Source organism: Bemisia tabaci, chromosome 1 (genome assembly GCF_918797505.1).
Source record: "Bemisia tabaci chromosome 1, PGI_BMITA_v3".
In the NCBI taxonomy this organism is placed as follows: Eukaryota; Metazoa; Arthropoda; class Insecta; order Hemiptera; family Aleyrodidae; genus Bemisia; species Bemisia tabaci.
The window spans coordinates 17,024,345-17,047,463 of NC_092793.1; the positions used below are offsets into that span (position 1 = coordinate 17,024,345).

Here is a 23,119-nt window from a genome sequence, read left to right on the forward strand (position 1 = left end):
CTAATTCTGCAACCATTTGTTTATTTCGGAAATTTATTGGAAATTTGAAAATTTGCAATTTTATCAACAAAATTTGTTAAATTTTCTCGAAGCAAAATCATCCATGGTTTGAATTACTTAGTTGTGCAGTGAGCTGGCCAGTCTCTATCTGTTAAATTTGTCGTAGAAAAATAAGTTTATGAATTAATTGCCATGTCTCAACTTGTGTGATAACCATGCTGTGTTTTACAAAGACTGAATTCTTACTCCTGTGATTTCTCAATTTTTTGTGTTTTTATGGCATTCTGGAGGCTGCGATATGGCCTCCAAAATCCTGTCATATCAGATTATTAGACGGTTTTCTTCAGCTCGTCAAGCGGGGCATGCCGAACCAATAGTCATCAGAGGTATTGAGTACCCAAGAGATAGCTTCACCAATGTAACCCCCAAGATTTTGTCCTTTATTGGGAAAAATAAGCATAATCAAGAGAAGCATCCTCTGTGCTTGTTGAAGAAACGGATCACCAATTACTTCTATACCAGATTTGCAGGCAGGACCGGGAATCCCATTTTCTCCATGTATGATAGCATCCATCCAGTTGTGACTGTTCATGAGAATTTTGATTCCCTGTTAATTCCTAAAGATCATGTGAGCAGAAGTAAGTCCGACTGCTATTACATCAATGAGAAGTATCTGCTCCGAGCCCATACAACTGCTCATCAATCTGAGTTGATATCTATGGGGCTTGACAATTTTGTTGTTTTCGGAGACACCTACAGACGGGATGAAATTGATTCCTCTCATTATCCTGTCTTTCACCAAGCTGATTCTGTCCGGCTGTGCAATCAAAATCAGGTAACTCATCAATGAAGACTAACCATAGGTACTATCACTAGGGTAGAATACCTGATCTTTCATTTGAAAGAAACTGTGAATCCTGTTTGTAACAACAATGATCTCCAAGAATATGTACCATTTCTGTCAGGGATGCTGGTTCAGCCCTAGTCTGAAATTGATTTTGCTCTCAAAATATGTTGACTCTGCTGTACATTATCACCATAATTTATTTTTTTATCTTGCTGATGTAATACCATTCAGTGGACAGTGTCACTTTATGTCAACATCAATTTTTTGGTGCTTAAGAGCAACAGATTTTAGTATTCTTTGCTTTTTACTTTGTTTTGCTCAAAATTCTCGAAGTATCTTTTGTTTAAAAAAAGAGTGAACTTAAGTTGTTTTGGTAGGATTATAGTTAGCGTCGTTGGTACATTTCACTTCTCTAGGTCCTTTGATTTGTAGGTCATGGATTGGAATTTTGCTATTTTTTTTTCCTTTTCAGCTCTGTATGCGGATACAAAATGAAATAGAGGTATTTGAGAAAAAACCAACAGAAGAATTTTCTTACAAGCAGCCTGAGCACACACTTGACGCCTCCAAAGTGGTTGAACAAGAGCTTAAAGCTTTTCTAATTGGTCTAACAGAGCATTTATTCGGAAAAGGTTTGATCTTATTTTATCCTAGTATTTCTGGTTTAAAATTGAGGCTCATTGCACAAAGCCAAACCTCCAATAAACGGATGTATTAATATTGCGGTGTTAAGAAACTCACTTTTACAGGATTACTGTAGAAACTCATAAAATTAAGTTAGTTTCTTTTTTTACCTAATTTTGCCCGCAGCATTCCCCTTCAAACAGGAAATGTAGCCATACTACTCTAATACACCAAACAGCGTTGCTGATTTTGAGAGTAAGTATTTTAATTGTAAGGAAAATTAGCAGCATGAGTTGATTTTTGAGGAGGTTTTACCTACTGGGCCCTCCTGCCCCCTCACTATGATCTTGAATTTTCATAGATATCTAGAATCAATACAGTCTCTATGTGTCATTCAGTATCTTCAAAACTCACAAATTGATGGTAAAAATATCAAACCATAGATCTTGATTGTGGTGTTGCCGCTCTAATTTTCTATTCTTTAAGAGCATACTGTGCCTCATTTTTACATGACATTTTCATAAACTATTTTCTGAAGTATAAGGAAAAATCCAAAATAGTTTTGTTGCAAAAACGATGAGCAAGCCTTCTTCAGTAAAATTAAATGTGACAGGAGGTTTATGACGTCACAAACTGAGGTAGGTAGTTTAGTACTTTCACCATCAATATATCTTACTGTCCTTTCCTTTTTTTTTCAGGAATACAATACAAATGGACAGATTCCTATTTTCCTTTTACACATCCCTCGTGGGAGTTAGAAATTTATTTTAAAGATTCCTGGTTAGAACTACTAGGATGTGGTTTAATAAGACATCAGATACTGAAAAATGGTAGGTTTTTCAATAATTTTTGAGTGATGAAATGGAAAGATTCTGCAATTAATATCTTCTCTCTTATTGCAACCTCTATTTATAAACCCTATCAAAGCTTTTGGAATGTTCAGTTTTTCCCCTCTTCTTAAAAATCAATTTACAGAAAGAGAAAATAGAAAGTGTATATTTTCAGTTACCTTTCTTGCTTTTCTAAAAGTTAAAGATTTCATAATTTGGGCCGTGTTCTCCTGATTTCCACAAACTGAGCCTTTAATAATTTTGTTAATAGGTTATAAGCAGCTTAAATTATCGAAATGGGTGACAAGATAAGGTCTGAACTAGGAGAGAACGTCACCTGTTTCCTCTTCAAATTCCTGAACAAGATATTAAAGTATTTTGAACACAGATCAAATGGAAGTTATCATACAAATTACATCATTTGTACCTCTACCATTTAACAAATGTGAATTGTAAACACCTATATCTCGTTGAGGAGTTGATTTCCAGACTTCCCATTGTGTAATTTGTTTACCTGGTGAAATTTTGAAGAGAAAACTTGCTACGCAGTGCTTCAATTCATACCTCCACTTTCAACACTTTAATTTCATTACTTTTATGGATGATTAGCCATATTAAGTTTTCACATGATTATTTGAATGAAAAATTTTGAAAAAGGATTCTTGCATTCCGTGGAGCCTCAATTGGATACTGTACCATTCTAAACTTTTCCTCGTTCATGCATTCATTTAAAGAAGGGGAAACCCATAATGTATAGAAAGTGTATTCTAAAGAGCCGTTTTTCTCAAAATTCTCATTCACTCAGTTGATGGAATCTTGTACAAGAAGCAATCCTCAGCAGCACTAACTGTTAATTTTGGACCTGAAATTTTTTTTAAAAAAATAATTGTTAAAACAGGTTCACAAATTGAAAAGCGGGAATGAAATATGTTAAAATGTATAAATTGAGAAACCTTTCTTGTTCTTTTCAGGTAAAATTTATAAGAAATTTATGCTAAAAAAAATTTTGAAAAATAATTGTCTTTAAAATTTTGTTAAATTCTAAAAATCACCTCTATTGATGCTGAACACAGATTAAGCTGTAAAATATGCAACTTAAAAAACCAACATTTTGTGTAAAATTAACAAAAATAAAGTGATGAAAATTTGTCAAAGTGCAAGATGGCATTTCAACGCAAAAAAGAATAAAAAGGGTTTCCTAAATCCTAACTCGCAAGTTTAAGTTTTTTTTTTGGATTAATTTACGATTTTTTTTTTAAAAAAATTTTAAGTGGCCAATGCTACCAAGGAATGGTTTATTGTAGGTTAATTTATTTTTAACCCACCATCTGGGAATATTTTTTGCTGAATTCCTTTCCTTTCTTCCTGCAGTTGGCGCTGGAGATCGAATCGGTTGGGCATTTGGCTTGGGCCTAGAGAGGCTTGCCATGGCACTTTATTCAATTCCTGATATAAGGCTGTTCTGGAGTGAGGATCCTGGCTTCCTGTGTCAGTTTGATGTAGAAGATGTTAATAAAAATGTGACCTATAAGGTACGTTTGCTTATACCTTTTTCCTATGCAAAGCAATCCTTGCAGTTACAGTGCACTTTGCACAAAGCAAGGTTTTATTACCTATCTGAAACACTGAAAAAAGTAACAAAAGCTGTCAGTGAAGAAACTTTCCGCATTTTTCTCAAAATAAAAAATATCTGAAATTAGTATATACTTAGCCTATTGACAAATCATAAGTGACAAAAACTAATCAACAAGCATTTATGAAAGTTTACTTTTAGACTTTGTAAGGAAGCAGTTGAAATATGAATCTTTTTTAATTTTTCATCAAAATTAAGAATAAGTTGTTGAGAAAGTGCTGATTTTGCTCTTCCTGAGGTCTCTATCAAACTTCATGTAGACTTTGAATATTGTATAATAACTCTCGAAATTTTGATGGAAGTCTTTTCCCTTGAGATAACCTACCTCCTGCAGTTGGCCATTCGCAAAAAGCAAATAATTTTTCTTGATGATCTGAGAATTTTTTTGCATGCATCTAATTTATAAAATCGAAAATGTGACAGAAAATCGGATTACATTTTGCAAACAGGAACCAGGAGTATTCCAGTGTCACTAAGATTGCGCAATTTTGTTTACCTTGCAAGTATAAATTTATCATCTAAACAAGTTTTACACTCCCAATAATCTATGACTGCAAGACAAAACTTACCTTGGTAAATTTAATTTCTTGTAAGATTTCAAAAATTGTTTGAAAAGGATGTAAGTTGCACAATCCTAGCAACATTGGAATGCTCTTGATTCCTTTTTGCAAAATGCAATCTAATTACAATGTAAAATAATTAAAACTATTTAGTATAAATGAATATAAGTGCTTCGTGAAATTACTTCATCTCCATATTTTGTCATAATGCTCAATTTTTTTTTTTTTTCAGCCGGTCAGTGAATATCCTCCATGCATTAACGACATCAGCTTTTGGCTACCAGAGACCCAAGAATACTCTTCAAATGATTTTTATGACCTGGTGCGATCTGTAGGTGGAGACTTGATTGAACAGGTATGAATTATTAATTGGACAACATTTTGTAATTAGGATTTAGAATTTGTGGCTCATCCGTAGAAACACGATGTCTAAATAGAAACTAATGGTGTATACGTTATTTTCAAACTGAGCCAGAAATTTTAGTTTCTAATTGCTAAACGCAGTCTACTTGGACAACCTGCATAATCTAAGGTAAATTCACAGGAAGTTTCAAGGCATTACCTAGGTGAGCTTGTTTTTTTTTAAAAAAAAAAAAAACATTGAGAAAGAAAGTTATGCAATGTGAATACAGTCAGGCTGATTCTGCTTTAATTCATTTAAGTGATTCTTCAAGCTCGTTGGGCCTTTGATAACTTTAATCTCTTATTATTATCTTTGCATTTTTCTGAGAGAGCGAGTAAGTATAGAAAAGAAAAAAAAGTGAGCTATAGCTGTAGCTAACTTTCCTCTCAAAGGAAAGTGAAGTATTTATCTAAATTGATTTGCTCTTCATACTTTTACCAAACTTTATTTCAAAAAAATTTTAGATGAGAGGGAAGCTGAGGAAATAAAATGAATTAAACAAATTTTTGTGTATGTACTCACTTGCTTTAGAATTTATTGTATAGGGATGCTTTTTGAAGCTATGGCTCCTTCCTCAGTTGGCAGGGAACTCCGTTTGCTACCGGATACAGTAAATATAATAATAAAAAATAATAAAATAAATTCCAGTGCATGTGAAAAATTGTTTAATTCATTTAATTCAACCATAACTTGAAATTGCCCCAAGAAAAAGTTTATCATTAGGCTAAGGAAACATCCTGAAAAAAAGGTTTAATGTAAGGGTGTTTCAGCTTAATATTTTGAAGCAGAATTCCTCATGTATCACTCAAGTCCTTACACTGAAGACATTAACGGTGTTTTATTTGCAAGGTATTTTACTCTTGAAGACTGTTTGATTGACTCTTTTTTTTTAAATTACATGGAAAGTTTTAAATTATAGATTTGCATGGTTCTGCATTTTTTTAAATGAATGAAGGGGAGAGGAATTTTGTTTCATTGTATTTTCTTGGTTGTTTTTTCAGATAAGACTGATAGACTCGTTCACACACCCAAAAAAAGGAACTACAAGTCACTGCTATAGGATAGTCTACCGTCACTTAGAGAAAACTTTGACCCAAGAAGAGGTCAATCAATTACATAAAGCCATTGAACTTGCAGCAGCTGAAAATTTACAAGTAAAAATTAGGTAATGATTAATTGTTTGACTTAACCTTATTATGTCCTGTTAATTTGTTATTTTTTTACTGTAAGCTACGTTATCGTAATAAAAGTTACTCCTCTTTGAAAAAGGTTATTTTTGTCTTTTTTATTCCATCAACATTGTTATTTATCACCATATTGATGGCTAATGAAACAAAAATGTGTATCTCCGACTGCGACTTGGTGAATCTTAGCTCATGCCTTATTTTTTTGAAAATGATTAAAAAAACTATTATTTATGAGACTAATCAACAACTTAATTACCTTCAAGGAAAATTTATTAACAATTTAAAACAACATGAGTAGAGAACACTTAAGTTCTTCAAGTTAATCTGATTCATGAGAACATTATACAGATTTGTCTCAACAAAAATTCAGCGTTGCTCATTCTTATGCCGTACATCAGAAGTACTACCATTGACTTGAAAATTATCACATTTATCTTGAAAAATTGATACAATCAGCGTATAGCCTACTATTCAGGAACATTAATAATCAATGCAATTTTTGTTTAGTGAAACAAGTGGCGAAAAGCAAATTCTACATTAAATTAAATGTAATCTGTTACTGTCATCTGCTCACTTTCTTCGAATATTTTCTTTTAAAAAGCTTTCCTAATACTGCTTATTATTTCGTGATTTTCATAGTGAATCAACGTATGATAAATTGAAAAACGCCTCAAACTTGTAAGTTCAAAAATGAATAATAAATATTGGACAATAATTCTATACTTTCTTTTGTTAATTAAACAATTATCATTCCGAAATCAAAAAATCTGTAATGATACTAGAATTTAAGTAAATGTGTTCATTTATCCTGAGTTTCTGAAGTAACAAAGCCATGAAAACGATGATTGAGGGGCGTTCCGGAGAAGGAGCCCATAATAGTCGACGTAAGCTTGTTTCTTCAAGCAGCTGCTACGTTGATCAGCAGCAAGGTAGCTGAGACCATTGCCACCTGTTTGTCTAGATGAGGTGGATCATTAAAAGAATTCGCCTGTGTTTCAAGGGCCCTTCTTGAGAAACCCTCTCCAATCAATGCATACTTGAAAATAAAATGAATTCAACTTTGATATTCTTTAACAAAAAAAAGTCAATTTTTCGAGAAGATATTACAAGTTGAAACACAAGCTTAGGATCAAAAATAAACTTGCCTCTCACTTTACAAAATTATACATGTGTACTTCAAATTTTTTGGAGGTTAGACCTGCATTATGCTGAGGCAAGTTATCAGCTTGAAAAACCGATCTTTATTAATTTCACTGTTCTTTACAATAAACCAAACATCTGAATCATACAAAAAAAAAGTAAATAAGTTAATTGTGCTACACATTAAAACGAAATACTGCATTCATAAAACTTCCTTACACTTCTCATTCAAAATCAGGTACTTGACAAGTGTTCATTGAATCTCAGAGCGCATAATGATCAAGTGATTGTTTTTTTATGATAAGGAGTACAGTAGCACCTAATACAATGATTCCTGCCTGAAATTAAAGTCATTAGATAACAAGCGGATGAGAAGTATGTCAAACTAATTGGAACATAAACGCTTATTGATGGAGAGCGTCCGTCTGAAGTCCGGGTTTCTCCTTCTTTGCGATTCCTGACAGCAATTTTTTTATTTCGGCAATGGCTCTTCCTGGATTCAAACCCTGGAAATATGAAAAGTAGAAAAGGTATTAAGATGCTAGACCTGATACAGAAGTTCTGAAGAATAAACTGAGAAATACGGATCATGTGGTTCATGCAGCTTTAAGAAGGAAAAATCAAATCATCATTTATTTATTGTGTATTCACACAACAAATTCCTATCAAGTTTTTTTCTCTTGATGCTCAGTTTTCTCTTTTTGACGTGAATTCAAGTTGGCAATCTTTGTTTCTTTTTAAAGACAGATCATGAGCCTTTGTAATTGAGTTATCTTCCCACATGATCTAATTAACACAGATGCTGTGTTATTATTTATTGACCAAAAGCAAACCAACATTGCAACTCCAAAACCATGTATTTCGTTTGCATGTTTAGAAATCTCCGCTTTTGATTTATTTTTTAAAGGAGATCAAATCAACATAATTCCATAAAATGTTCTCAGAATTTGCTTTGTACAGAGAAAAAAAAAATCATGGAAGCTTAAGAATTTGTGCTGAGTAGTTCTCTATAAAAGAAATAAAGTATGACAGGAAGTCTGCAACGTTGCAAACCGAGATGCATGGTTTGAGAGTTTCACCATTGATTTATCACATACAATTAGTGAAGAGCAGAATTTAAGCACCTTCCAAAAAATCAAGCTTACTTTCAAGGCAGCACAAACCATAAAATACAACAAATGCCCTATTAAAATGGATATCCAACTGTGAAATGGGCCTGTTGCAAACTTTTGCTAGAGCAGAATGGAGAGTTGTTTCCTGTAGATAATGCCTCAAAAATCATGATGAGCGCATCGGCAAAGTCTGAAATGCACTCATAAATTCACAATCTGCGTAAGAAATTTGCGTTATTTTGAGCTTCCCGCTTCAAAAACGATACTACTGCACAGGTGAACATTTTGTTAGAGGAGTCGCTCCATCGTCGGCAATATTCATCATGGCCGACGCTTGCGCAGTTCCTCGCGTAATTCGAGGAGAGTTCAAGGTCAATTAAGGCGGGCGAGGAAAATATGAACGTAAACACGCCGATTGTTATCTGGTTTAATCCTGTTCAGGTGTTATCTTGTCCCATCACACGTGTTTTGGCGGACTGGCGTCGGCCATGATGAGTATTGCCGCCAATGGAACGACTCCTCTAACAAAATGTTCACCTGTACCGTAGTATCGTCTTCGAAGCGGGAAGCTCAAAAAACCGCAAATTTCTTACGCAGATTGTGAAGTTATGAGTGAACTTCAGACTTTGCCGATGCGCTCATCGTGATTTATGAGGCATTATCTGTAAGAAACAACTCTTAGTTTTGCTCTAGCAAAAGTTTGCAACAGGCCCATTAAACATGAAATGAATGTGCAGTATACTCATGGATACTTGAAATACATTGTGATTCTCATTTTACTTCTTCATCAATCAAAGGAAATAATAATTTACCTTCGGACAGGTTTTGGTGCAATTCATGATAGTATGGCATCGAAATACTGAGAATGGGTCACGCAACTTATCGAGTCGTTCAGCAGTTTTCTCATCACGCGAATCAATAATCCAACGATAAGCCTGCAAAGAAACAATCAGTAAATTTTTTTAAAAAAAACTAAAAAAAGAATAGTACATCATGCCCATAAGACCAAAGCTAAAATGGACTTCATTTTGCAATTAGGAACTATAAATTGTGCCTCAGTTTAAAACCATCGTATGTACCATTAGTTTCTCTATCCAGATAAGTGCTTTCACAGATGGGTCGGAAGTTATATGTAGTTCCGAACTGCAAAATGAAGTTCAAATATTGGCCCACAAAAGACTTATTTGACCTACTTAATCATTTAAAGACGGCATTCATCTTTTATAAATGAAAGATTTCAAAACAACACTTTGTTAACACTGATTGAAATTTCTGCAAAGATATTAAACTTTGGTACGCTAGGATCAACATTTAAAAAATAAACAACAAATAAAATAAATTCTAAAAAAAAATCATTTCTGCACCCTTGAATAAAGTCATGATAAAGTGAAGAAGTTAATCACTGCGGACACAGAAAAATCAAATATGAGGGGTATAGAAAATGCCTGATCATGCAATCTTGGTTGGCAGGAAAGATAAAGCATATCTTGAGGCTCTTTACAAATCTGCTGACTTTTTTCCCCTCAAAACTTTGTAAAAGTGGGGCAAATGACATATTGCACATTTTGTCGGAAAATTAGGCATTTTTCCATAAATCAAACATTCAGTTAAGAGGCAAAAACTCTGGAAAACAGCAAATAGTTGGCATTTTGGAACTTTCCGCCCTCTTGCCGAATATTTTGCAGAATTGTGTCAACATTTTTTTATAGAAGTTGGAGTTCCACTGTGTTCAATAATCTAACCAAAACGAATTATTTGTTTATTACTTATTGTGTTTTTAATTTCTATGTATCTATCAGAAATTTTTATTTTATAATGAATTGCTCCGTTTTCTCTATGATTTTATTAAGACCTTTCCAACTGTCGTCGAACGAGTGCTTAACCACACTCAGCGAAAAAAATTTGCCCAATACAATACCTGCATCAAGACAGCAGGTCCAAGATACTTGTCACTGTTCCACCAGTAACTGGGACAAGATGTGCTGCAACAGGCACAAAGAATACATTCGTAAAGTCCATCCAGCTTCTTTCGATCTTCTACAGACTGCAGATACTGCTGAGTTCCAACTTTATGGTTGTCACTGCGTTGCAGGAATGGCTGAATCGACTGGTATTGTTTGTAGAAGTTATTCATGTCTGGGACCAGATCCTTGATCACGTACATGTGTGGAAGTGGATAAATCTTGGTTACTTTGCCTGGAGTTGTGTCTATTTTACTGAAATAAACGAAAATAAAGAAGAAATGTAAGCAAATTTGAAAACACAATAATTGTCTAATATCAATTTTTTTAACGGAGGAAAAGATCTCCACTTTTGATGAAAAAGATGCTACTTACACTGGATTTCACCTATTTACATCTAGGACTTGAGGTAGCATATTGACAGTCTACAAAATGATCATAAGGACACAAGTTCAATTAGTCTAGAAATCTCTGCCACTTTACCACTAATTTTTAAAAGTCTAGATTTATAGGTGAGTCAAATAGACTGGGAGAAGGCTCCTTGGACCCACTGTTCAGCTCCGTAATATAAATAATGGGGTGGTTACTAGGCTAAAGGGTAGTTTTAGAGTCAGGCTGAGCTTGAAAAAACTAAATTGACAACAAACCTTGCTCCATCTCAGATGGATAAGCAAGGCCACCTCCTAACAATCTGCTGTCTTCCGAAGGAGACTCCAGTATCAAACAGTAACTTCCTAAAATTGGGTGCATCAATTTAACTTGTACAAATCTCTAAAATATTAGGTCTCTCAAAATAAACTTCTCCAATATTGTTCAGTTCTTCTGTTTACTAAACACATCTCAAGTGTCCCATTCACCTTGGGAGATCAATGAGCATTGGGTAGAAACGTTAGGCATTTAGATGTAAACGTGCAAGTCATTGGGTAATTCATATAAAGTCAAACAACCCAAACCGTTTAGCATCTGGTTATTCTGTTTCCAAGCGATCCCAAACACTTTACTTCCACAAACACCTTTTACCCTGGTGCACCAACCGTAGGTTCAACAGTTAAAAGAGCCCAATAAGCAGCGCTTTTCTGCTGGATTATTACTCGAGGAATTCAGAATCAAGCGCTTTTGATAGCTGCTCTGGGATTTTAAGGCTAACTTGAGGATAATACCTGTATAAGCAAGGAGCGCCACTTGCATAACTTCCGGACCTTTACAAGGCAAGTGGGAAAGCCTGAAAACACACTTTAAAGACAGAAAATTTAGCTGTTACAGACAGCTCTATTTCAGTTCTTAAAATCTGGCCAATAAACATACCTGATGCAGGCTAAAGTGTTGCAGCCTCCAATATTCATGGCACAAGATCCGCAAATGCCCTCTCTGCATGATCGGCGAAAAGTAAGGGTGGGGTCGACTTCATTCTTAATTTTGATCAAGGCGTCCAAAACCATAGGTCCACATCTGCGAAAAAATTTCAATTGAGGTTAGACGTTTGCAATGAAGAAGATGCAAGGATACCAACAACTGTAAACAGTGCTGTGATGAGATCACTGATAAGCGAGTTTATGTAATATGAAGACTTCAATTTTTTATTGTTGAATTTTGTATGAATGGGTGTCCTCGCAGTGTTCACAAAAAATGTGAAGGATTTCTGAGTGCTCTCACCTCAGAATGTAAGAAATTTGGAACCCCTTAGACAGAAAAAATGAGGTAATTATTCTTACTTATCATTTGAGCCTCTTGACGCAACACTCGCAAAATGGTGGCTCTCTCAGACTTTGCTCCCGTCTTCCATAATCATGCGTATGCTGAGTTGCTTGTTCTGTAACTCTTAGGCTAACAACTTCAAACAATGGACACAACAAAAAACTTCCAGACCATTCAGATATGTTCGGTTCTTTCCCTGTACATCTACAACTATTTTAGAATTTCTGCATTGTTCCGGAACTTCCAACTCTGAAGACACCCTAGTATACTTCCACAATCACAAGACCTGAGTAAAAAAAGATAATAAAACTTAAAACTTCTCATACTTATTCAGGTCGATAGTGTATTCCTGCATTGTTGGTTTCTCTTCAGGTTTATCAGGGTTCCATCTATAGATTGCAAAGGTTTTTTGGATTGCTGGTTTTGCTTCGGCGACTGCATTGCAGACTGCACTAGTGTGAAGTCTCATAACCTGAAAACGAGAAATTTTACAAAATTAACTTTGATGAGACTTAAACAGATAGGATCTAGGCACCATGCCAATGTGGTTCCCTGCATACCTACTGCCAAGCTAAGCAAAACTTGAGGAATGCTACACTAGATTGTGAGAATAATGCTTCATAGAAGGGAAGTTTCCGCGAGCACATTTTTATTATATCAGGATACTTACTTCATACCCTAAAATTTGTATCCCGAGGTGACAAATTGTGTAGACACTAAATTTGCCTTGTTCTGAGATAGTGTGTTAAAGACAAACTTGCGAAAATCTGGAGGAATGGAGAAATGCAGCTCATTGCTTGGCCTGTTGGCGGTGCAACATAGAATTTTTAGATAATGGAAGCCTGAGTTGAAGAAGTCCATAGCTCTCAAGGCCATGGTGGCTCGATAACTACTCCAGGACTGAGTTGGTACATAAAGTACTTGGGTGCATTCTTACTCTCAGTGTGCATTATTGGGATGACAGCAAAGGTATCTGAATAATGAAAAATAGGGCAATATTCATGGTAGACTGACCGTTCTTTTCCGCGTGGCAATACACATTTCACTTCAAGGTTCCAGAAGCGTAGGAGCATAGTATTGTCTAAATTAGTGGCGAGGGCTACCAAGAGATGTTGCTTCTTTGGAAAATGGGAAAGCTATGGAAAAGGAATCATGAATTTGGTTGAATTAACCATCCAGCATAAAATTTTGACTTTTCCCTCGGGGCAAGGTAGGGTGTGATTGGTTTATCAGGGGGAAAACCTAGAAAATCCTTCCGAGGTATCGAACGGTGCTGACTTAGGGCGTCAACTGAATGATCAATAACTATTTAAAAGGGTGGATAGAATAGTACCACAAAAACCTTCATAATTTGACTGGGTCAAAGAAAAGGTTATGTAATGGGTGTAATGATAACAAAATGTGACAGTTAATTTTCTTCACAAATTACTAAATGAGAGATAAAGTTACCTGACTCAGGGCTGGTTTGCCCGTTCGGAGTAGCAAAAGTTCGACAGCCATCCTCGAAAAACACGAATTAAAAAAGGAAAAATTCAGACAAAAGAGTGTAAATATTCGTTATCACTGGCGAAGTTTGCGCTACGTGACGACACTCGAGCTATGTTTAGCAACTGCGACAGTCGACAGTTGCGATAACAGAAATTTGGCAAGTGACTTCGATAAATTTTTGCCAAAGCTGCGTGAAAGTTGTCCTTGAAACAAGTAGCGACCCCTAGTAGCAAACTAAACAAACAAACGAATGCTCGATGCAAAGGGATTCTCTGGTTGGCTCACGGTTCCCGCCAATTCCTCCGATTGGCTGGTATTCAAATTGTTTTCCCTTATGGGAAATAATGTGCGGCTTTTTGCTTTGAAAATAGTTCAAAAACGAGGAGATACATCAACTTATTCGTCAGAAACTTGAAAAATGATTAGAAGAAATTTTGAAACGGATGATCACTGGAATGGTGGGTAATTTGTCTCACTCCTGCCACGCAACTCTGAATTTTGGGGGTTCACCCAACGGCCCTGCCACGGCATTCTTTTTTATTGTGGTAAAACTGCTAGAATTGCTCTCATAAATAATACATTTTCTTTCATTTGATAGTAAAATTATCACTTCTGTAAATATCCTCTATCATTGCCTATCCTGACCGTAAGCTGAACTTGAGGAAGCTCCCCATAAACAATGAACTCACAGCAATTGCAATGGCGCTCCTGCATAAAAATTTGCGAGAGACAAGATGATGGCAGTTTCATCCACTGAAACAAGAGCTCAAACTCAAAAAAAGTTCTCAGAGGCTGTAGCCACAACAACCCTGCTATTTTTTCTGCTCTCTTTCTGAGCATGGGGACTGATTTCTGAATTTGACTGGATAGGTGTAGCAGTGTACTCTCTCATTTCGTCTCCTCAAACAATCCCTGCATTACAGCCTTAATTTTAAGAGCTTTCTGTGAGCTTGAGCGTTGGTTTCAAAAAGAATCAATGTCACCCTTGTGTTTCACAAGAAATTTTACATAGGATAAACTATTAAAATTTCAAATCCCTACGGCATGAAAGAGCTCCGTTCAATAGGGTGGCTCTCATACATTGCCAAGAAACAAGCATTCTTCACCAAAATCGGCCTTCAAACCAATGTATGGCTACTACTGGTCCGTAAAGACTCCAAAAATGTATGTATCATGATGCATTCTGGTGAATACAGATCTACAATGAGTGGTCATATCTGACTGTAACAGAAACAGAGAATGTAGATAAACCTAACTTTTAAAATCCATTCTTTGACGTCTTTTTATAGCAGAGGAATGATTCTTAGAAATGGACACAACTTTGATGTTTGATTCCCTACTATAGATTTAATTCAGCAAATCAATCGTTTCGCAAACAACTTTACTCGATGGTTTCAGTCAACCGCTTACATAAATTTCTAAGGCAAAGAGAGCCAGAACATTGGTGCCCATGCCAGATGGTCCCTCAAGAATACTTAAAATAAATTCAAATCACTGGTCGGCATCAGGTCTAATCAGTCTTTTATTTTTTGCAAATACTGAATTTTATTGCAATATATTACAATACATTTACAATTCAATACAGATTGGATATAACTTAATTTACAGGAGACAAAAAGAAAGGAAACTCTTTAAAAATTTAAAATTTCACATTCAATGTAACATATTAAAATATAAACATATAAAATTAAAATCTACAGTTATAAAATTCATTGTAGCTTATATACTGATCACAGAAGGAAAGAATGATGGTTCAGCGCTTTACTTTGGTCAGGATGTCCAGCAAAATGTTCTTTTTTTTCTCCCTGATTTTTTAAGTTTTCTTGGGCTCTTAGATTTTTCATATCCACCTTTTTTCCAAAATAAAAAAAACCCGCAAAAATAAACATATCATAGTGCAGAGTGCTACACAGTACATAATAATGAGGAATTTTATTTTCTAGTAATTTTTTGTAGACCAGGAGAGCACACACAGCACATTGAAATGTTGCGAGGATTTGCAAAAAATCGTAGTTGTTTACAGGAATTTACTTCTCTTCCAGTTTACATATCCCTTAATTATTCCTGACCAATTTGGTCTCTAGTAATTTCCAGCAAGACCAATCTACACAGGTCAGTCATTCCCAAGGATGAGTTTTGTGTGACGCAGTGATGTAGTATTGAGTGCCTGCAATGTATTTCTAATGGGAGCACCCATTGTGACGTAGCAGTGAGTGCCGCCGAGATAGGGCCAGGCGGGGGAGCGAATCTCAAAAAGATGCGCAATGACTGACCTGGGTGGATTGGTCTTGATTTCCAGTTTCATCGTTTGCTGGACACCCTGCTTTGGTCTTAATTGCTATCCCAAGTAAAATTAAGCAGCATACCAAGCGATTCATGGACGTTCATTCAGCTTTCTTCAAAGCATCTTTATTCTTTTCTTCATTACTGACCTGTAACACATGATTTGGTGCTTTTTGAGCCATAATCATTTGATTGAATACTTTTGGCTGCCTAACTAATTTTGCTTTGTTCAATTCTCCTTCTTGACTGACAACATTTGCACAGAAGCGAACGGATTTAGTTGATTTTTTGCTCTCTTGTGGGGCACCATTTTCTTTGTTACCCGATTCAATTTCTCTTCTTAACTTTTCGTACTCTTTTGCTGTCTCCTCAAGTTCACTCAGGCGTGCATTTAGTTTTGCAATTTCCTTCTCTTTTGCTTTAATAGATGTTTCAGACATTCGCAGTTTCCGCTCTGCCATATAACAATGCAAACCCTGCTCGTGTTCCGACTGACTTTTGCGTAGTAGTTCTACTCGGAGGCTCTCTGCGTCACTTCGTGCTCGATCCAGCATTCCAGAGACCACTTCTAGGTCACGTATATCGATTGTTTGAATGACTGGAGACTCAGGACGTTTAGAGTATACAGCTAATTGTTTTTCTAAATCCTGGAAAAAGAGAAAAAAACAATACTTTAAGTAATTTCTATCAGACAGCAACAAATAAACAGAATTTTCAAAAGATGGTGTCGGTAGAAAAAGAGAACTCAACATGATCTCAAGTTTGCCGAAAAAAGTTTTAAATCCATACATTAATTTTTGACCAAGATATGGGATTTTTCTTTTCTCAAAGATAGCTGGCCTGCTTCAAAAAATTATTTTCCTATGGGCCAGCTTTTGTCTATCTAAACACATTATGGTAAAGCTCCCTGACAATTGAAAATACGCAGATAGTTAAGAAGACTTAATTTATGATATGTAGTTTTCTTGCAAAATCTGTTGTTCAAAACGTCAAACCCATTCCAGAAAGCAAATAAAGATGACTTAACTATTTTTTTCCTGACACTTTCTTCATTTTCCCTGACATTTCCCGGTATACCCTGACTGTGGCACCTCTCATCATCCATGACATTGTATTTGTAAAATGCTTTCTGTGCCTGTACTGATTTTGGTCCAAAATTAATAATCGGAAGCATTGAAGAATCAGAGGAGGTAACTTTGATGATTTTCCCGAAAAGTTGACATGACTGTTTCAATTATTCTGATTCTAGAAAAGTCTTTCTTCTCAATTTTTGCTTTCATTGGACTAACCCTGAGACAAAAGAAGTTACCTAGCAGAGAAAACACTCTTGCACTTACCTTAATCCTAGTTCTGTAAGATTCCATCATTTTTGCTTCAATACGTCGAACTTTATCATTACTTGCCTCGTTCAGCAACTCAATATTTTCTTCCTGGGAACATATAAGATACCATTGTTAAAAAATCAAATTATCCAGTATTCAGGTTACACATTTTGAACTATGTAATACATGGTAGTCATATCAACAGTTGGAAAAACTTGATCAATTAAATCAATGATATAAAACAGGGGGGGGGGGGGGGGGGAGAGAGAGCTTGCCTTCGTTGAGACACAGCATTTTCCCCTTGTCATTTTCCCAGTCATAGCAGCAGGGATGATTTTAGCTTCCACTTTTCACATCCTTTTAACTTCAGTTTCATGTTCTTGGATGAAGCAGTCAGAGTGCAACTGGCTATTGATGGTAAAATTCCCAAACCACGTATCTCGTTTGTGGCATTTATGAATCTCTGCTCCCACCTTATTTTTTACACGTGTACGAATCAATATCATTCCTTGAAGTTTTCATGGAATTTTCTACACACACAAACCGAGATACGAGATTTTGAAGTTTTACAATCCACTTGTGCACCCTTTATTGTAAAATTTATTGAGACAACATTCTTGATTTTTAATACCTGATAAACCTGGATTTGAGAGACTTTGAGAAAGATATTTTTCTTCCTTGAAGATTTACAATTTGCATATGATTACGACTTCAAGCACATTTGTTCCTGAAGTTAGAATTGTAATTATCACTTATTTACAAGATTCAATTGCTTTCATTGAGATGCACATAACATTAAACATTTAAATAGGTACCTTTTTGGCTTTAGTTTTTCAATTTAAAGACCAAGATAAACCACTGGATAAAGTAAAGATAGTCAAATGTTGATAAAATAAGTACATTGGTACCTTTAATTTCTTGAGCTCTTCATGAGCTTGAGTGTATTTTTGGCTTAATTTGTTGTACTTGATCTTCATAACCTCTAGATTTTTAGCTGTGCTCTGTCGTTTGTCTTCCACCTCTGCAAACAATGAATTACCTCGCTGGTTCACATTGACATCAGGCACTCTGAGTTGGTTAAGCTCTGCTTCCAAAAGAACTTTATCTTCCGTTAAATTCTGCATAAAAAAATTGGTGAGGATAACGGGTTAATAACTTGACGATCTCATGAAAGAAAAACATGAAAAAGCGTGAAGAATAACTTAAACAGCCAGGGCACATGATAAAATAATAACTTAAATAAGGGAAAGGCTGCAGGAAATACAAAAGATAAAACATTTTTAAAAAAAGCCGGGATGTTTCGGAACTTTGAGGCACTGTTACTGCAAGATCGAGACTCATAAACAACTCACTTCCCACTTTTTTCCAGTCCGCCGTCAATTTCTCGAATTTTCGTTGATCGGACAGTATGCTCTGGGCCGCGAAAATGGCTGTACGCGCTTTTTTTTAGGAGGGTGTGGATTCGATCGACAAAAATCGACCGAAAAATAAAAACGTGAATCGATCGACACCAATCGATGGACAAATTACTAAAAAACGGGTGTCGATTCGATCGACAAAAAATGTGGATCGATAGACGAGAAATGATTGACAATTAAAAGGAAAACCGGTATCTAGTCAATCGACATGAATCGATCGAAAAACCAAAACGTGAACCAATCGACGTAATTCGATCGATTCACAACTTGGTCGATCGATTCACGGGTTTGTCGATCAACTCACAGGTTTGTCGATCGACTCATAGGTTTGTCGATCGATTCGCAGGTTTGTCGATCGACTCATAGGTTTGTCGATCGATTCACAGGTTTGTCGATAGACTCACAGGTTTGTCGATCTATCCACGGCTTTTGTCGATTGATTCACGGGTGGGTCGGTCGATCCACGGCTCTTGTCGATCGATTCACGGAATTTTCGATCGATTCGCGGCTTTTGTCGATCAATTCACGGCCTTTGTGATCGATTCGTGGGTTTGTCGAACTAAACACATTCAAAAATCGGTAGGAAAGGCAGCGGACTGAGCGGAATTTCTCGGCGTCTTCGCTCCGATCTGTTCGCGACAGATCGGAGCGTCCTCGATCGGCGTTTTTCCGCAGCGTCTCTTCACCGCTAAGGTGCCGTCCCCCGCGCAAAAATCATTAGACAGATTTATCGGCGTCTGGACGCCGCGTCCAGGACGCCGCGTCTAGACGCGCCTAAGGTTCCGTACCTTGAAAATGAAATTATAATTATTTCTAGACATCCCGGTTTTCTTTCATTTTAGGATCTTTTATACTTCTTAATATGTATTTTTCAATTTGCATTTTGTAATAAATAATGTCAGGCTGCTATAAGGAAAAAACCAAAAGAAAATTTTACCTCTATCATCTGCCGTGAGTTTAGGAGCTCCTCTCTCTTGGATTCATACAATGAGGTCATGTTCTCAAGTTGATGCGCAGTAGATTGGTAATTACCCTCCAATTCGCTATATTGTTTTATTAGTTCCGCATTATGATTCTTCATTGCGTCCAGTTCTTCTTCCATCTCTTTGACTTTGTGCTAAAAAATAAAATGTATACCTCTTATCAGTGATTAGGAACAATGTTGAGCTATTAGAGATTTGAAATTGAGAGTTGCTTGGAGCTGAAATTAAGAGAGAGAAAGCTTTTGTTCTATTTCTATCAATCCAAGTCCAGCAATAGCGTTTCAACACTCCTCAACATCTTCAGGCTACATCATAATTTTAGTAATGATGAATAATAATACTTTAATAATAAAAATTTTGAATTGCTTAAACTGTCACTTTCAAGACAAGAGAGTGAAAAAACTTCAATGGAAAGTTTAGTCTACATCCAACTTGAAGAGACAAGAAAAGTTGAACACATCTATGCAAAGTAACAAGTGGGTGGCATTAACACACTGTGCTTATGAAGCATTTACCCTTGTGTTTTCAATTTTTTATGGCCTTTTTAATTGGTGAAATATGCATACTGTTCAACATTAAAGTTGATACAACCATGTGTTTTGCCTACTTGTGTTTATTTGTCTTCAGAAATGACTAATTATTTAAGAAAAAAGATATGTGCTGTCATTATAACTTTTTTTTCTTGCCCTTGAGGCTGTGATTAAGCTATCGAGGAAAGAGACAATCTGGGGAGGAAGGCTATAGCGATGTTGAATGTAACCTGGGATCAACGAATTCCGAAAACGAACAAGAAGAGAATTCACATCACTGAAGTGAAAAGTATTCTGGCATACATAGATGTGAAGTTTCACAACTAAAGAAACAGACACAGGATATGCTGAGAGCAACAGAAATGGATTTCTGGAGGAGGTCAACAGAAATTTCTTACAGATATCAGATGCGTATTCATAGAGTGCATTGGATCATGGAGGTCGAAAATGACATCGTATTCGACATCGTGACCCAATGGCTGGTTCAGTGTGGTCATGTAAACAGGACGACAGAAGAAAGGCTGCCAATTAGGTTCCTCCTGAGAGGATACAAAGGGGATGCTCAAGGACAAGGTAGTGATAGGGAATAGGGCATTCTAAATAAAATCGTCAGTGCTAACTTCCTGAAGGACTGTGGGAGGACACTGTGCTGTGGCAGTTGGGTATCAGGTGTTAGGGTCAGAGAGCGATGTGAAAGCGGCTCTAATGGAAGTAAAACGGATATGTACGTTTCTTCATAATTTGAAGACTGACATGACGATTGGATACTTATATGATTAACAAGAGACAAGAAAACGAAAAAACAAGCAAAGATGATTTACTCACTTGGAGGGATAGTATAAATGAATCGCAATTACATCCAGCAGGAGAAGGAGACGGTGGAACATTCGCTTGTTTCTTGGAATTTTCCAACTCTTCAGTTAATTTTTCATTCAATATATGTTCTTGTTCGATCATTTCTCTTAAAGTTTCAATCTGAAATAGAAGAGGATGATACAAAGAAACGAAACAAAGGATGGCTTTCATCAAAGTATTCTACTAATAAGCTACGAGGCAGGGTAAAAATTGGAAGTTTCCAATCTTTTAGTGGAAATTTAATTAATGTTCATAGGCACTTTTAATGTTTTTTTTCTTCCTCCCTTCAAAGAAAATTCTGTAAAAATTTTGAGCCATAAAGCAGGCTCTTCTTCTCTCTCCCAAAAAATAAAATGGGAGCAGTAATTTTAAAATACCAGGATCAAGGGACATAATTTTTAGAGTTTACTGCCGGAATGCAAAAGATCAAGATACATTGTTCTCAATTTCCTGAAGATGCCTTTCAGCCTTCATAGGCCTCTCCACCTCCAGATGAAAGTGGAAGATAGGTTTTCAACACCTATTTTCTTCCACTCTTTAACCTGAAGTATTTCTCAATTTATGTGGTAAAAAAATTCCTCAGGAACGTTTAGCGGAAAATACGGGAGACTCTCCCTCGTTTCGCTTTTCCCTGAGATAAGGGATACTGATGAGAGGCTAAGAGTCATCTGAGAGAAATTAACAAAAACAGATTTTGCATGAAGTGAATAAGTAATTTAGATGATTCAAAGGTGAAGTCTACAAGGAGGAAACAGTCACGGGAATGTTTGAAAATACATATATCCCAAAAATGGAGGTAGGTAATTTTTTTTATATTTTTTTATTTCAATGATAACCTCATCCTTTTTTACTGTAGGTGCATACGTCCCAATAATGAGGCAAAAATGTGCGATTCAAATTTTTTTGGAAAAATTGGTTTTAGAGTTACATGCAATGCCTACTTAGCATTTGGCATCTGCGGAGTCTTGTGGGCAAGCTCGAGACAGTCTAGATCTGAAGCAGATTTAACCATTCAATTGGTCACATTTTTGACATTAAGTGCAAACTCTACTTTCCACCTGCCCTGACCAGTTCCTCTGTGATGGCACTTTTAGCTAAATTTTTATCAAAGCAGTATCTAATTACCTCTTCATCAGCCTTCTCTTTAGCACGCACCAATTTTTGCAGATTTTTTTCACACTCATCGTATTTCAATTCCAGAGCATGATAATCAGATTCAATAGCTGCGCATTCATCAATCATTTTTTGTTGCTGCATTAGTTTAATCCTGCTTGTATGTAGCTCCTGGGCCAGCTCCTGAAAACCAAAAAATTTGTAGAGGTAGTACACACAGTGGCAAAAAATCTTGATGGTAACAACAAGAACAAGTTCACTGCTATCACCATTCACTTTCACTTTTGATAGTGATAACATTAGGATCAAGTTTAGCAGGAAGATATCAGCAGGTAACTGTAATGAGTACCTACTTGTAAGTCTTGAAAAACAAGGGGTCTGTTTTTGACAGACTTTTTTTATCATTTCCCACAAAGAAAACATACTTACGTGAATGTTCATTTTGATGAACTGCTCAACCTTCATGTGTCCATTTCTGGTCTATAAATCAAATTTTCAGCGAAAAACCATTATTTCTATCCTGTAGTTTATACTAATATCAGGCCAAGTTTACTTCTGTTGGGCACTCCAGCTTCTGTCTGTTCTGTGAAGTCGAACCATTTAAATCAGCGATTGCTTGCAGCTGGAGGCTTCATTGAAAAACAATTCCCTAGCAATGAACGAGAAGTATGATAGGAAGTCTGCGACGCTGCAAACCCAGTTATGTGATTGTTGATATGTTTAATTTAAATAATGTTGCGTCCGACAGTTGGCGTGAGAAACTAAAGCATACAAAGTTGAATAATAGAAAATGGTTCTGAGGCACTTGATTCTAAAGCTCTCCATGTAAAGCTTTCGCTTGAGAAGCGCTTTTTCTGCAATGCTTCATGTTGTTCGGGGTGCTTCAGATCTAAAAGGACAATGTAAATAAAAAAAGTACTTACTTCCCTGCTCATTTCGTTCAGGTCCATTGTGTGGAGGGAGAAAATATAGACGGTAAGAATCTGATAAGAGGAGGTAAATAAATTGTGAAGAGTATAATAATTGATGGTAAAAATAAAATAGTTTTCAGTCGCCGCTGTACTGATAAGAGAAAACCGAAATGTTGCCTTGAAATGTAACGAACTTTTCCTTCTACGAAACCATGAAGGCCGAG

General features: G+C 36.1%; 3 protein-coding genes across 4 annotated transcripts; 1 reads left to right on the forward strand and 2 right to left on the reverse strand.

Moving 5' to 3' along the window:
* Positions 1-36: 36 nt before the first annotated feature.
* PheRS-m (Phenylalanyl-tRNA synthetase, mitochondrial) lies at positions 37-6,170 on the forward strand. 2 transcript variants are annotated; one of them, XM_019053318.2, is made up of 6 exons: positions 41-835; positions 1,320-1,479; positions 2,170-2,301; positions 3,673-3,833; positions 4,727-4,849; positions 5,899-6,170. In XM_019053318.2, exons 1-6 carry the CDS (start codon positions 299-301, stop codon positions 6,064-6,066), a joined length of 1,281 nt encoding a protein of 426 aa, XP_018908863.2. In that variant the 5' UTR covers positions 41-298; the 3' UTR covers positions 6,067-6,170. The 2 variants fall into 2 exon arrangements, with proteins under 2 accessions (XP_072153337.1, XP_018908863.2); XM_072297236.1 differs by lacking the exon at positions 2,170-2,301 and having other exon boundaries at positions 37-835.
* Positions 6,171-6,336: 166 nt separating this feature from the next.
* On the reverse strand, positions 6,337-13,671 carry SdhB (Succinate dehydrogenase, subunit B (iron-sulfur)). Its single transcript, XM_019053329.2, has 6 exons — positions 13,442-13,671; positions 12,319-12,464; positions 11,603-11,746; positions 10,255-10,552; positions 9,149-9,271; positions 6,337-7,730 (listed from the first exon to the last, which is right to left on the reverse strand). The coding sequence occupies exons 1-6, from the start codon at positions 13,490-13,492 to the stop codon at positions 7,629-7,631; spliced, it is 864 nt and encodes a 287-aa protein (XP_018908874.1). The 5' UTR covers positions 13,493-13,671; the 3' UTR covers positions 6,337-7,628.
* A 1,313-nt stretch (positions 13,672-14,984) lies between these two features.
* On the reverse strand, positions 14,985-23,101 carry LOC109038196 (spindle apparatus coiled-coil protein 1 spindly). The gene is made up of 7 exons (XM_019053182.2): positions 22,908-23,101; positions 21,997-22,167; positions 20,842-20,991; positions 19,441-19,620; positions 17,994-18,203; positions 17,101-17,193; positions 14,985-16,410 (listed from the first exon to the last, which is right to left on the reverse strand). Exons 1-7 carry the CDS (start codon positions 22,932-22,934, stop codon positions 15,865-15,867), a joined length of 1,377 nt encoding a protein of 458 aa, XP_018908727.2. The 5' UTR covers positions 22,935-23,101; the 3' UTR covers positions 14,985-15,864.
* Between the last annotated feature and the right edge of the window lie 18 nt (positions 23,102-23,119).